The sequence below is a fragment of the Hemibagrus wyckioides genome, linkage group LG17 (assembly GCF_019097595.1).
Source record: "Hemibagrus wyckioides isolate EC202008001 linkage group LG17, SWU_Hwy_1.0, whole genome shotgun sequence".
Classification (NCBI taxonomy): domain Eukaryota; kingdom Metazoa; phylum Chordata; class Actinopteri; order Siluriformes; family Bagridae; genus Hemibagrus; species Hemibagrus wyckioides.
In genome coordinates, this window is record NC_080726.1 from 13,868,129 (window position 1) to 13,884,547 (window position 16,419).

At 41.5% G+C, this 16,419-nt stretch overlaps 1 protein-coding gene across 4 annotated transcripts in view; it reads left to right on the forward strand.

Moving 5' to 3' along the window:
• Nucleotides 1–16,419, forward strand: part of bcas3 (BCAS3 microtubule associated cell migration factor) — a 195,618-nt gene that overhangs the window by 110,688 nt on the left and 68,511 nt on the right. The window contains exon 24 of one of the 4 annotated variants that reach the window (XM_058413605.1): nt 11,201–11,439. The exons of the other annotated variants lie outside the window; for them this stretch is intronic. Coding sequence (XP_058269588.1) covers nt 11,201–11,211 — 11 coding nt within the window. The 3' untranslated portion in view covers nt 11,212–11,439. Of the gene's footprint in view, nt 1–11,200; nt 11,440–16,419 lie in introns of those variants that run through there. 4 annotated transcript variants of the gene reach the window in all.

Consider the following 16,419-nt stretch of genomic DNA (forward strand, 5'->3'; position numbering starts at 1 on the left):
ACACTGGCAACGGCCTGATTTTGCCAAATCTGTCTGAAAAAGACACAGCTGGTCAGAACTGTCAGGCTTGGTTTGGAACTTTGTTCTTTTTTTTCCGTTCTGTGTGTGTGTGTGTGTATGTATGTGTGTGTGTGTGCACTTTTGTGTGAGTGTATGTATGTGTGCGTGTGTGTGTGTGTGTGTGTGTTTGTATGTATGTGCGCGTGAGTGAGTGTGTGTGTGTGTTTCACAGTGACCTGTAGTTCACTGCTCGGGTGCTGAGGGTTCCAGACATTGGACTGGAGACAAAGGTGGCGGCAGAATGGCGCAGAGCCACTCTGATCCTCAAACAGAGCTGCCAATGAAACAAGCTCTCTCTCTCTCTCTTGCTCTCTCTCTCTGTCTCTCTCTCACTCGCTTGATCTCTCTTGCTTTCTCTCTCACTCTCTCTTGCTCTCTCTCTCTCTCTCTCGCTCTCTCTCTCGCTCTTTCTTGCTTACTCTCTCTTGCTCTTTCTCTCTCTCTCTCTCTATCTCTCTCTCTCTTGCTCTTTCTCTCTCTCTCTCTCTCTCTCTCACTTTTGCTCTTGCTCACTTGCTCTCGCTGCTCTTTCTCTCTTCTTCACAGTGAGATCTGTGATATCAGTAGGACTAACCTCACTTGACCCTGTTTTTTTCCTTTCTTTCATACTTATTTATTTTTCCTATTTTATTTTTTTTATTTCTTATGTATTTTATTTGGATAGTCGATTGCATGTTTTAATTTATTAGTATTCACCATCAGTTGTGAAGATCAGCGAAACCATTGAATCAAAGTGTAAATCAAAATAATGAAAAGAAATTATAACCTATTATATATGTTTTTTATATTTCAAACAGAAACTAGTCAGCGATTCTGCTGTGCTTGCATTTCATCTTCCTTGCTTTCATCATTCAGAATACCGGACACTTCCTATCCTAATGCCTATCCTTTTTTTATCTACTGCCTCTTCTTCTCCTTCTCTTCTATCTATCTATATCTCTCTCTCTCTCTTTCTCTCACTCTCTGCCCCCTCCCCTCTTTTTCCCAGTGGGGGTGTTGTTTATAGAGCATTATAATTTATAACTGAATAGAGTGGATTTAATTTCAGCGCTGAGGCTCGCCAGCAGGGCGCCAGGCTGCAATCAGAGGAATCAGTGCGCTGCGAGCCCTGTTGAATGGAAAGTATTATCAGCGGCCACAAACGGACACTGTTTCTCCTTAAACAACTCCCTCGATGCTCCCCGAGCCCGGCTTCTCTTTCACTCCTCTGTTCCTGTTAGCCGCCCTCCCTCCCATTGTCCTTCAGTGCCACTTCCCCTGCTCTCTTTTCTCCTCCTCCTCCTCCTCCTCTCTCACTTCCCTGTTTCCTCTGCATCCCTCCTTTCTTTTTCTCTCTGTATTTGATTTTCTCGAGCTGTTCTGATGATGCTGCTCAGGCTGGAGTAGGACCAAGCGATATAGTAAACAAGACCATGTCACGATACATGACGTAGAATGGAGTATTGTGATCAGTTTGCTTTTTTAATAATCCTCTCAATCAGTGTGCTTTTAATTAGATTCCTACAGCAATATATAAGCATTGAAAACGAGAGAAACTGAAGTCTCGGAAATTGAAATATCTAATCAACTTTTTGAGGCTATCTGTGTTAAAATTGTGTAATAAAAGTGCACCGTTAATTTATTTCTCACAATATCAAATCCAAATGATGTTGCTGAATCTTATAGCTTTATGGCTTTATAATTGTAGCATAATATATTTATTGCAATTCTATGTTAAAGTTGCGCACATCAGCGTCGTGGTCTTCTTCTTCTTTCTTTTTTCTTTTTGTTGCTCTCCAGCAGAACATGTGATGGCTGCATGAATTGCGTCTGTTCTGAAATGGAATGCGGCGCTGCTATTTACTGGTCAGGCTCTGAGTTTACTGCAGTGTTCGACAGTAAAAGCTCGGCCCGTGAGCCAGCGTTCCCCCCGTCTGCCTTCCTCTCACGCCTCTCTCATCTTTATCTTGGCCTCTGTCTCCTCTTTTCACCATCTCCATTCAAGTGTTGCAATTTTCCGCCCGTAAATCCTGCCGTGCGTGACTGGAGGCTGACTCGAGGCTCTCCTGCATTCTGACAAACAGAGAGTGTGAGTGAGTTAGTGAGTGCGTCATCCATCCCGCTGGGCGGCCGAGTCGGCTTGTAGATGTGACCCCAAAACAGGAGTAATGATATTTAAATACCTCCGGATTAGCCGAGAGTGTGTGAGAAATGTTCGGACGGACAGCGAGAGTACAGGAGGCTTCGGATGTACACGCCAGCTTCAGCAGTGTAGAAATGATTATTCTTACTTTACTATGATACAGAATGATCCTAATAGTGCTTTGAGTGATTGCATGGTTGAGCTGCTGTTTATGTTCCACTGATATGACATATACATAGTGTCAAAACATTTAACACAGGAAATTCACAACAATCTGTGCATTTTCTCCGATTTCCTGAAAATAAATGAAATATATTTAAAGCATTTTATGTACAGCTAAAAAAAAAAAAAAGCATTTCCAAACAAAAACAAATCCATTACAGATGTTTGTTTTTTTTAAAACAATTTTAATCCCAAAACATTCACCATTCACTCAACACTGTTACCCGAATTTAATAATATTGTCCTCTATTAATTATTTGGAATATTCCAAACGTTAGATATATTTAACAGGAAGTTACATCATGCAAATATTGTTAAGATCATGGAAAGAAGAAGAGAATGTTGTCACATTTATTTTTAAAGATTTGTGATAGTCAAAGCACAATTATTGTCCAAAATATGGGTTTAATGTAAATTATGAATTAGATTTTTTTTTAAATACTGAGAAAACTGTTTCACTTTCATTTAAACTGAAATGTAATAAATAAATAAATAAATAAATAGGTATAAGAGATAGAATGAGAAATAGAGAGATTTCTGTTAAATGCATATTTTCTTATTTTTAATGTTCATGAAAAGGACATAGAAGAATCATCTGTTTATTTTTATTACTATGTGATTCCACTAGCAGTGTGAAAGTTCAAGGTCTTTCTGCTCATTCTGTTTCAGTGTTACTTCCCCAGACTCTCTTCACTTCCTCACTTCTGCTTCATCCCTCCTTTCTCTCTCCTTTTTCCCCCCTTTTTCTTCCATCTGCACTCATTTTCCTCCCTCAGTCTCCTCTCAGCACTCAGCAGGACATGATTAAATTGACCATATTTTAATTGGAGAGAAGCAGCCAACTCTGTCTCTTCATTCAGCATAATTAATACCTTGCAGTTACACTGACTTAGATGAACTCGGTTACATTTTTTTTTTGTTCCCCCCACAAGAGTTCGAAAAGCTTTATGGACTTCGAAGAATAACACACATGGTTTAAGGGGGGAAAAAGTTGCAAGTCTTCATCAAAAGCCACAATTAGCTCATTACGACTGCTCGAAGCTGGGAGACCACATGAAGAGGGGAAAAGTCATCTCTTTCCCTGCGCTCTCTAATTTCTCAGAGGAAGCTAGCAGGACAGGTTCAGAGGAAGGGCTCGTCTCATAAAGAAACGTACTCGTACCATATTTACACTGGAATATCGCACAGTAATTGTAATGGCATGGCCTGATTTTGTAATTCACCAGGCTGCTGTAAGTCACATCCACAATGATGAGCTTTATATGAGTTTTCCCTTAAAAACAAAACCAGAGCACATGTAAGCATTACCTCGGTCATTAGAGTGGTGTCGTAGGCCATGGGCCATTCGAGTGACTCAGGTAGCTTTGTTTTCTGACAAAAAAAAAAAACAGAAATTGCAATAATCCCAACATTTTTGTGCATCTGGTTCCAGTAAGTGGTGAAATTATAAAGTGATGATTTCACTAGGAAAAGGCCAGGAAGGGCATTTGCGATTTTTTTTTTTTTTGGCGATGATTGAGCCAGGGTCTGTTCAGACTGCTGGTGTTTTATTCAAGTGTATTAAAACGGCTTGTTCTTCGCCCGCGTGACCGTGGCTGGTAACCGTTACCAGGGAAGAGGAGTAATGACTCTGTGTGAGTATTAAAGCAGCTGCCTGACCCCTCTTTATTAGTTGTGCGGAGCAGCCAGGCTTAATCAAAAGTTAACGATTCAGTGTAGGATGTGCCCAGGGCGGCGCGAGGGCACTGCATTATTGTTGGTGTGTGTGTGGGGGGGTAATTTGCTGAGCGAGCCAAGCCAATAGGCGTGTAGTGTGGCTGGCGCTGGTTGGGGGGGAACACATGTGATGTGCCTGAGAGATCAAACCACACACTTGATGAATGTGAGGGCAGAGGGTGGGAGTGGGGGAGTGGCCCGTGCTCCCAGCTTTGAATCGCCGATCAAGGTCGTTCTCAGTTCATTAAATTATGCTGAGAGCCTTGGCCTGGTAAGCAACACACGCACACGCACGCACACACACACACACACACACACACGCACGCACACACACACACACAGAGGTATTGCTTTATGCAGTTATTGAAGTTCTTTTTCCATTCTTCTCTAGACCATGACTCCTTCTGTATCCATACACTCCACTTATAATTTGTGTGTGTGCACGAACTTGTGTGCGTGTGTGTGCATGTATTTTGGTCAGTGGAGTCTGGGCAGGAAAGTGTTGCAGATGAAGCCAGCAGTTACACAGTGCCTTGTGTAATGCTCTGCATGTCGTGTGTGTTTTGGCCACTCGTCACACAGGTACTGGGTCATTCCTAATGTTTACTGTTGGTCAGCTGTACCTCATGATACACACCTCTAGCATTCGATTCATCTGAATTCTCATGTACAAACACTGCACTTGGACATTCCCTTACTCCAAGAGTAGCTTTGTTAGGAATTGTAATTATATTTTATCTTTAGCCCAAATAGGTTGAGGTAACAAGCCCTGAGTCCATTTTAATTTTTTTTTATATTATTTTATTTAATTTATTTATTTTAACCATTAATTGTGAAATAAAAGCCATGAGTCACTGACTCAAAAAGAAAGTTATTCTTTCTTAAAGAAAGTTATTCGGGATTTTCTTTTCTTTCACAACATTTCCAGATCATTTGCAGCCTGTCTCCTGACACCACAAGCAAAAACAACCTTTGCTCTTGATTATAAATTAACCAGGCAAGACCTCTTAGCAGCTCAGGGTTAAATCTGACATCAACATTAACACTTGTATTATTTAGCGTGTTTTTTTTTGTTTTTTTTTTTATCTGATTTATGAGACAGAGAGGAGTTTAGGTATGACTCAATGTCAATATATGACATATAGGAAAAAAAACCCATGGGCTTAACACTTTCTGTGAAGGCTAGATTTATAATGACCTGTGTTCACATGAAGAACATGACATAATAGCATTTTAAACATTGTTCTAATTACTTATTAAAATATATTACACTTGTGAGGAAGTGTAATTCGTGGTTGTAGTGAATTTTTTACAGAAGCAGAGTTCATGATGAATTATATCATCAGTACATAATGCAAGGTGCTTCGTTACAAAGCCGCTTTATATATAATTTTTTTTAATTATTTACCATTTTATGAGTGTAGATTATTGACATGATATTTGAAGCTAAATTTTTTTAATACAAAAAGTTGTATAAACCAGTTATATTTTCTGGTGATTAGCTGATGATGGATAATTTGGGTGTTATATGGGGAAAAGCATCAATATGTTTAAGATTAAACACACACAAGCTTGGTATTGGTGAAAAATTGTGTTACAAACAAATGCATATATATATATATATTATTTTGCCTTCATTGAGTTTCACACTATGAGGAGAGACTCAGACAGAGGGGAAGATGTTGCTCAGTAGCACACTGAGCAACATGTTCTAGGAATAGTGTAAGAAAAGTTGTATAATTGATTTCAGCCATTACCAGAAACGAGTGAGACACATACACGCATGCATGTGCTTGCTTTACACATGACATACTCCCCCTTTACTCCCATCTGTCTCAGGCCTCACACCCACACACACACACACACACACACCCACACACACACACACACACACATGCGCGCGCGGACTGTCATGCGAGGTTAGAGCTGTACGGAGCAGTTGGGTAAGTACAGGGCATCTGGTCATCGCCTGAGGAGCCGGGCGGGCTCAAGTGTAAAGATCTTGTCATGCCCCACATGGCCAGACTGAGCTGTGTGCGTGAGTGTGTGTGTGTGTGTGTGTGTGTCAGTGGGGTGGAGGGGTGCCCTGTTTGTGTTGCACATAATGTGCTCTGCTTGTGCAAATGTGTTTAGTGTGGGAAGTTAATGTAATATTCACGCCAATCCATTTGCACATCGTCCATGCAGAGCTCCTGTTACGTGTCGATCCGCTGGAGCAGAGAGAGGATCCTAAAACAAAAGGTTTTACATATTTATTATCCATATCTTTACATCATTGAGTTGCTTGTCAGCTGAAAGATTTTTCTTTTTTTCTCCCACCACAAGGAGGCACGGTTTCTTATGACTTATATTTTTATACCAAACCTAAAAGGTGCATAGACTTGATAAAACCAGGATGGATAAAACCATTTTACAGAACTCAAGAGATAAGTATAGTTCTATTCTCGGCGTATAATGAATTCTGCGTGGGGTGGAGCCACGGCTTTAAACCAGATTTGGCGCAAACATGAGCGTACATCAAATCTTCAACCTTCCTGCAGGCAAATGGTGATTGGGAAGTGGCTTTAAAGCACGGAAATGGCTTAACTTGATTTAACTAACAGCTTCCACATAGCCTGCTGCTGAAGACGCCAGTCTCTGTTAATGCCCAGGACTCGGATCAGACCCAGGGAAGCACACATTACAGCAGAAATGCTGCTGCTCAGAGTTAATATGTGTGGTTTTTCTACTCTTAGTTCGAAATGTAGTGGCAGATGCGTCATATGTTGAGCCACTGGCTTAGGACTTTTTATTATTTCTGCATAAAGCCGCATCAACACACCTCTGTGTTCTCTCTCTCCGGAGATTACAGCATCGACATGGTCAGACCGAGTCATTATTTAGAACCCACACACTCTCATTCTCTCTCACACACACACATTGGAACATCTCAGTTAAAGAAGAAGAAATACTGGTTTAGACACTGTTCTGAGAACAGTGTGCTGTTAGTTATTTTTACATAAATACGCTTTAATTTTTTTTCCCCCAACTCAGCAGCTTAGTTAGTGCTCTTGTGCTTAACTTTGCTTAGTGTCCTGCAGTGTTGTACACATTAACACAGCAGCTAAAGAGTAACGTTACAAGCCTGTGAAGCAGACAAGCCACTTTTCTTTCTAATCACCAGCCTTCTAGGTCGCAGCGCTGTTTGATCATTCCTGACAGCAAAGGATTGCCAACATTATGCAAATTTGTAGCTGTCCTCAATTGCAGTAAAAAAAGTACATAAGTGTTCTGCTCAGCAAGGGGTCAAGGTTTGAGTTTCCCACAGCACGATTGGCTCCGGGATTCAGCGAGAAGCCAAGCGAATTCTAGGTGCCCTCTAAACAAGGTGGAGAGGGGAGCGAGGATGTTACTGGCCTCTCGTCTAGTTTTACATTCTGGCAGAGTGCACCATGACTCATGGGCTTGCAGCTCATTAAAGCAGGAGTCTGGGGCTCGTCTCTGTAATCAGCAAGCTCACCCGCGCCTTTGCTGCTGGATCTGCGGAGAGCAGAGCAGCGCCAGTCCTCCCAAAGCAACCGGCCATGTTTTCAATAAAGCCTCTCCGCCTGGATTTCTGCCTCTGCTGTATCAAAGGCTTGGGAGCCACAGGCCATGAACCAGAGCTTAAGAAGGAGGACTGTGGGGAAAGAGGGATAAAGACGAGAGAGCATCAGCATCGAATCAGCAGAAGTCGTCTTTTCTTCTTCTTCTTCTTCTTCTTCTTCTTCTTCTTCTTCTTCTTTTTAATCCAAGCTTTGAGTGCAGCAACAAACCCTATTTTCTTTTTCTGTCAAACATGAAAGTAGGACTGGTGCTGACGCCCGTGCTTGACTGCTCACGTTACCCTTTCCAGGCGTGAAATTGAACACAGCGGGTACGGCTCCGTGGCAGTTATGAATATGTGATTGCGTGTGCTAGGAATCTTTTTAAAGGGAGTAATGCTATCTGAGCAGAGCGAATATTGCGCGCCAACACGTAGCGGAATGAATTAGTCGCTGAGCCAAAACACCGGATACAGGGGGGTTATGTCTGTTCGTTGCATTTAACACATCACCCACGCAATTTGCAACCCCCTTCCCCCCCGCCCCTTTCTCTTTCCCTCTTCAACAGGATTAGCTCACACCCACAGACACCGTTCACGGCGCCACTGACCTCTTTAACTATGACAGTTATGATGCTTTGTCTGTCTGCCAACTCATCGGAAATGCAGGGCTGCTTAATCATTCATATGATCGGTTCTTGACCCTAGTGTAAAATTTAGCTTCATTCTTGATGAATGCCAGTAAAAAACCCACGGTGGTTTGTATGGTTTCCAATTATTCCCTTGTTGTCTTATGTCCACGCTTGTAGAAGCATGATGATATTCATGTCTGTATGAGATCACTAGTCGTTGGCATTAACAAGCTTTTTTTTTTTTCTTCTATAATATATTCGCTCATTTCTCAGTGCTTTTACCTTTGCTTCAGGTTCTGATTATATTAAGACATGAAAATTAGATTTAGACTGAGGAAAATGGAAACAGCTTCATTTAGCTGATAAGTGGGCATAGATTTTAGACAATGTGGAGTGTGTGTGTGTGTGTCCGTGTGAAAGAGACCCATGTGTCTGAGAGTGCTCCCTCGTTATGCAAATTAGGGTTCCGCCTCTTAAATCTCCTTTAGCAAATGAGCGGAAAACAGAGACCCAAACAGCTGTTGCTGTTGCAATCAGACATCTGCGAGACTGCCTCTTGTTCTGGCAAGCTCGTGACTCACTGTGTTGCACTGACCCTGTTTTGTACCCCAGGCTTTACCCCTGATTGTCTGCTCTTTTTTTTTTTTTTCTCCACGTTGCGTGCGTTTAGGCTTTGTTGTCAGGCATCGGACGGAGGGGATTTACCCCGTTTTGACACCTCCTTAAACTTGGAGCAGGGACAGTCGGATAATGTTGTTAGACTTGTCTTTCTGTTGACATGTACTGTGGGAGGTCTGCGAGCTGAAGGCATGACCAGATGACCTCAGAAATCTGTCTCCGTGTTGTGTCTTCTGTCATTCACTGAAAGTGTTAAAAGGTTCAGCTTGACCTGCTGCACTACAAATTAGTTTATTATTATTATTATTATTATTATTATTATTATTATTATTATTATTGATTGGTAGTAGTAGTAGTATGATCAGCAATAATAATAATTGCAGAAATAGTAGCATTGAATTAATTGAAGTATCTTTGTCAAACCCTTTGGGATCTAAGGCAATCTAAAATAAATAAATAAATAAATAAAAAGCATAAAGCAAAGCTGCCCAAGAAAATACATTTAGCACCAAAGGGAGTGATTAGTTTCTAGAATTAAAAGGAAAAAAGGAGTATCCGTAGCATTATGCTTTCATACTTCAGTTAGATTCATGTGGAACCTAGATTTTCTGCTTACATTGTTGGGTTAGATACCGAGCTAATATATTACTATCATTTAATCTATGCCAAGCTGTCAGTGTACACACACACACACACACAGCTGTTTCACTAGCTTTGTGAAGTACGTCCATTGACTAGTGTAGTGAAACAGAAAAATAAAATAATGTCCACACTTTAACCTCAGCATCTAAAAGGAAATCGTTCAGCTTTTCTTTTTTTTTTTTATTATGGGTGTGGAGTGCAGTTCTGTATCTGTCTCAGACTTTGTATATCACACCGCACATTTACCACACACACCACACATCTTCACATCAGTGGCTAACTGAAAATTGTTAGAAAGCAAAACATCACCACATCTTGTTTTCCTATCATTTGTTCCACCCAGGGAGCTAAAAACCTCTACACACATCTATAAGGAGCAGGCTGCGCCGTAGATTTTACTGATTTAGTGACTGATAAACAGTTGTGACCTCTGCTGTATGGATTATATGCACATGTCATGTGCTTGTTATTGACTAACCCCAGTTTTAGCACATTAGCCTTTTTCTGTCGCTGCTGTCGGCACCGGGCGATAAACTTTAATCCTGCTCGTGTTTACTTGCTTCTCACTCCAGCACTACAGAAGCCGACGGCGGTATTGATCAGTGTTCAGCTTTAGCCGGACACTTCACACATTCTGGATGTAAGCAGTACTCAGAGTTTCCTGGCTTGGGCTCAGCTCGTCTCCTTCTTTTCCTGCCCTGTGCCACTGCAGCTGAACCCTGCACTTGGGATATTTATAGCCCTGGGGCTAAAGCTCTTCTCTCTTCTCATTAGCTCCCAGAGCTTAGTGGTCAGTCCACATAGCTGCTTCTCCATAAGTGTCACTCGCCTTTTCTCCTCCTCTTCTCGTCTGCTCTGTCAGTGCTGTGGTAATGGCTCCCACCTCAGGCGCCACAGCGAGACCCACACAATGCCAGTCTATGTGTGGAGAAGAAGAAAAGAAGAGTGATGTGGTAATAGTAAAGCCTCTGGTGTCTGACAGTTTTTGTGTTACACCACACGCACACAAACTCTATATTTAGATGTCTCTGTGTGTGTGTGTGTGTGTGTGTGTGAGTGTATAAATGTGTAATATATATATGTGGAAAACATACTGAGCAATACACTGAGACTGGAGACTCGTTTATACAGTTTTCTTTATTCACCTTATTATGTAATCTAGTAATAACCATTTAATGTGTTTATTATTAGATTATATAGAACATCTGTCATATAAGACCCCGAATGAGCTGAGCTGTTACTATAGAAATGATAATATATTCAAGTTAATATAAATCTGTTATTGTTATTATTGCTGTTACTTATAATATAATATACAGATTTTCGTTACTTATAATGTAATATTATTAAATTGGTTTAACGTGAGCAAACACACAGAGCGTGTACACATATTGAGCAAGCAGGACCTTTGCCCGAACGTTTCCACACGTTAGAAGTGTGATCACCGCTGCATCCTGTCCATGTCCCAGCAGTGTCTGACCCCGTCTGCTTGCACCTGGGTCCCCAACACTGTCCCTGACTGAATGATGTAGTACATGTGCATGCTTGAAAAAGGATGGCCACCTCACCATTAAACACACACCTGTTTTTTTTTTTTTTTTCTGTTTTCGTTATTGTTCTCTACAGGTATATCCTAAAGGAGGGCCGTCCTGCTGTTCTTCTTCTTTTATTTTTTTTTCTCTTTTTTCAAGCATGCATATGTTCTACATCACTGTCTCCTCCATCCTCTTTCGTTCCCCATATTTATTTGTCATTCATTTGTGTGTGAGAAAGCAAGGGAGAGCAGAAGAGATGTGAGGAGAGGAGTGACGCAGCCAGCTCAGGGCCATGCTAGAGCGCAATGGAAGACGTCTGCACTCCTGATTCACAAGGTTAGAAATGCTAGAGCCAGATGGAGGAGAACATGGAGTCGTCACTGATGTATTGTTCATTAATGATCAGAAATCCTCGAGCTCTGTTCTCAGAAATGGGCCCTGAATGCAGAGTGCTCATGTAGATTGGGATTATTTCCCTCTGAGTCAGAGTATTTACTAGTCTTTTAAAGTCTTCAGCACAAAACACTTTATTTTATCTCTGAGTACGTGTTATATACTGTAAATATTTGTATCTAATTTAGCTCTAACAAATAGATCCGATATTGTCGGCTGTAACGTGCTTATTGCTTGTGAATGTTGTCTGTAATGTCAATCTTAAAATAGTCTAATAAAGAATTTCAACTCAAAAAAAAAAAGTTTTTCCACGTGCATTGTGCAATCTCTAGTAGCTCTCCAGGTTCATTCATGTATGTATTTGCGCATAAATATGAGGCGAACACATTATTCTTGCACTGAGCTCTGCTACCTACTTCATAATCATCAGTCAGATTCAGGCTGAGGTAGAGACTGCTGTTATTAATGCATAATTGAACTAATACATCTGTCCTTGTCTGTCGATGCTCTTACTGACACTACAGAAGTGTAAAGCACACTAACATCATGTTAACTGTCCATCTTAAGCTATTTCTGTAACTAATATCTGTAATTAGTGGATCAGTGGGTTTTTTGTTTTTTTCTTTTTTGCACTTTCACTGGCTCAGAAGTCTGGCAATGACTAGCTGGGTAAATAACACCTGAGAGCGAACTTTGTTCTCTGACTAGGACATGAGCCGTTAAAAACAGAAGCGAGCAGCATGTGATTGAGGAGTGCTGACAGCACCGAGCTTCTCCAGGACTCGAGGACCCTGTTACACAGCAGCTCTGTCCAACATGTCCCTCTCTGTAAAACATCCCGGCGGTAGCCTGTGACCAGAAGCTGCCATTTGTTTAGATAAACCTTATGATGTAGAATTTTATTCTTCTTGGCTTCACATGATGGCACACGCCAATTATCAGCCCGCTCATGCTCACTACCGCACTTTGTAATCAGCTCCAACAATTATACCATAGAAAATATGCACTGATTGCTCTCCGTGTGTATTTTGGACTAAGCAGCCGAGCCAAAAACAATACCGGTCAAAACAAAGCAAGGGTTACGCGGACTCACAATAATTTGCACCGCCTTTGAAGTGTCCAGTCCTGAAATTACAGTGCTGCCATAATGAAGTATTGCCATGCAATTACCCAGCAGTTTAGTGCACAGAGCCACAGAGCAGTGAAAGTGCAATGGGGTGTTGGGAGCAGAGGGCAGGCGCTGAAACACGAGAGCTAGCGTGCTGTTTTCTGTGAGTGTTTTGTGCACTGTGTGTGTGTGTGTGTGTGTTTATGGTTGCGCTACACCGTGTGAAGCATGTTTGGCTCCGTGCTGGGTGGCCCTCACTTGAGGTGGCCAGGCCTTATGAATTATGAAGTGGCTGCAATCTTGTTAATATTGCAGCACCAAACATACAGCATACTGGCACCAGCCTGCATCTTAACAGATGATGCATTTTTAATTAATGCTTAGCTTTGATTGTTGATTTGACAACACCCTGGACCCTGGCACAATGTGGAAGAAAAGTGGGTGATAAGCTATTTCTGGTGCCCAGGTACCACCAGGGGTTCACTTCTACATTGTGTATTGTGATTCTTGGCTCTGCCCCGTGGAGTAAATTATGGAGGAGTGATGTGAAGTGCTACAGATGGACCACAGATTTGGAAATGGCTTGTGTCTGTGTTTGTTAAACTGAACTGCTGAGGGAATAAGTAAGGAATAAAACACTTTGGGGTGTGCCGTTATCGGAAAAATATCCACCCCTTGGTGATGCTGTTAGTACTCTGAGGAGTTTTGTTCCTCGTATGACGCGGCAATTTGCCTTTGACACGGAATGCTTAAATGTTTGCAGTTACATTTTATGCAGTATATGTCGCTCCTCTCTGGCTTTTCTTTTTTTTTTTTCTTGCTCCTTTGTTCTGGAAACATTCTGACACTGGAGACTCCTTCCATTAATATGAATTAAATGAAAAGCCTCTAAAGCTTCACTGTTTCAATGTTTACATATTTTCTTCGGTAAATAACAAAATGAATATATTATAGTCTCAAATGATGTGGCATATCTACCATTCAAGTCCCTGTGAATGAGCTGATCCTGTATAAATGATACCGTATTAGAAGCAGTGCATTAATATAAACCTACCGTTTGAATTGCAGCCAAAGCTACTATCAGAGTCATGCTGCGGTACAAAATATGAACGTTTTCAGATTTGAGAATTTATCAGCACTGTGGTGTAAGGAGTTGTGTTATTCAGGAAGCCATGGAAACACTGGTTGCTCATCACGGGCATTTGACTCTTTGTTGGCATGATTCCACCCCTCCACTTGTAGCGGTTTTGATTAAAAGCAAACACAGAGATGTGATGAGTCTCATAGTGACCTCTAGTAGATACACCGGTTGTGCTTTGATCCTCAGGTTGTGCTACACTGTTTTAATTCCAGCTTAAGACTTCTTACATAGAAATCGACGCCATGTTTGTTATCTGACATTATGCTTGGACTGTCATTGGATGATGGTTAACCAGGATAATCTCTTGACTGCAGAATTAAGAATCATTTCACTCCCACTTCTCAGGAGTCATCTCTCATTTTTCCACTCCAGTGCTAGTGTATCAGACCATGCATGACCACAGAGGCTAGCATTTACACCCACCAGCACTTCTCTCGCTTGGTGCTCCTACACTATCCTGCACGCAGTGCGAGGGTCAGGCCCTGAGCGCGGCCGGCTGAAATGAGATATATGCCCTGCTCAGGGACGGGAGCAGGGTCAGCAGCTGGTGGAGGATATGGCAATCATTTATAAAAATATGCTTTCTCAAGCCCACAAAAACAAAAGCCCCAAACCCAACAGCTGGGAAGGGTTGGGAGTAGCCCCAAGGCTGGCAAGTTCCCTTCCAGATGGAGAGGTTAGTCCGGGGCTAGCCAGGCCGCTCCACTTAAACTTCCGATTCCCATTAGGTGCAGAGAAGATTGCAGGGGAAGGCAAGAGGAAGAAAAGCAATGAGCATGACTGCTCTGTTTTTTCACCCTGCTTAATCAAATAAAGCAGGAAGCTTCCGAGACGGAAGAATTGTGTTTATTGATATTTGCACACACTCTGTGCTGTTTGTTTTAAAAGTCTTCTCTGTCATTGTGAAATATTGCAAGTTTTTTTTTTTTTTTGCCTGTGTTTGAACCTTTTTTTTGGGGGGGGGCAAGTTGCATCAGGGCTCTCTTATTTTTTCATTAACATTCCAATTTATTTAAACTGAGCCACTGGGAAATTTCCACCGACTGCTTCTACTTCAAGTAAATTGCCAAACCCAGGTCAATTTATAGTAAAAGTAGGCATCGCATTAAATAGCTGTACAGAGCAGGTCTTAAATAAAAATTGATGAGCCTTTCCACTCTTGTGTTGATGTGACACTCGGCTCAGTGTAGAAGTATTAGGGTCCTGCTGTGGGTATTGTGTTACCTCGGGCTCAATTTGGGCTCTGTTCAAATGTGCAGTTGCATTTTTTGGGGTGCGGCAGAACCTGACAGGAGGTCCCTGGATTTGCCTTTAATAAGAGAAACGTACACATGGAAGCCCTGGGAACAGATTCACAGTGCACTATATAATAAAGGTGAGTGAACCCGTGCCAAAAGCTAGTAACCTCATATACAGTGAGGTTGACACGAGGTCCACATAACCTGACAACTGTTTTTTGAGACGACATGTGATATTCATTGAAAAGCACCACTAAGGTTTACTGTAAGCGGACAGAGCGCTGATGTATTAAGCTCCATGTAGCCGGTGAGGATGTGAGCACCATTAGGCGCCGTTATATAGCATTACTTATAACCGTATACGGCAGAGGAAGGCCACGGCCAAAAACATTAGTCTCATACACCCAGCAGCTGCCCTGTTCACTTCATTATTTGAGAAAATATAGAGCAGTCCATAAAAATAACTTCCTGTATCACACTCAGTCTCAAACCTTGTGCACACATGTAGGAGTGGCAGCCTGAGAAAACCTTCACATGGTGGAATTTTCACGTTTTCTGCTATATAGTTCTGAAGAACTGCCGGTTTGTTTGTGTGTTTGCGTGTATATCATCATATTAAAGCATTTTCCTGGCCTTTCAACACAAGCCTCATCATTGTCTCTTTACGTGAATGAGCACTTTCATGCTAGAGGAGGAATAACACCCTGCAGTCTCTTGGCTAAATTCCTTGTTATTAGTGCTAGGTTGTTTAGACATTTAAAGACTTTGACCTCTGTCGTCTGTAGTGTGTCTTATGTTCTTGTATAAATATTTCTGAGCCACATCTATCTAAACTCACTAAACAGCAGACATGTAAGTTTTTATTTATCCAGTATTCAGTGCATTTGATTCGAAACTGTTCACCTGTCAGGTGTGGACACAGCAAGCACACTCGGGTGCAGAGTCCGTCAGAGACCACTAGAGAGACGCTTTTCCAATCCAAATTCGGGCGACAGCAATGAGAACATGATTCGAGTCAGACTTAAACCAAATACAGAAAGCAAACTAAACATGTTAGGTCTTTTTTAAAGATGTGAGCTGCTCAACTGTTATACAAAGCCCAGAGCTCAGAGCTGGAGTGCTGCAAAAACATCATGTGTTCATGATATCTGGACCGAGGAGTATAATAAAGAAAATACAAAATTACTGATGATTTAAACTGCATATTTATATTATTATTATTTAATCATTTGTTTAGCACTGCTTCCATGTTCCATTTCATGCTGCCAAAGCTTTGTTAATGTTTTCTTGTCATAATATTTCTGACCAATAAATAAAAGTATTATGATTATGCTTTCAGTCCTGCTGTTTCCAACACTTTCCTCAGTGCAACTTTTTTATTACATAGAGCTGAATCAAAACAAATAGCAAACAAACCATAAATATCATCA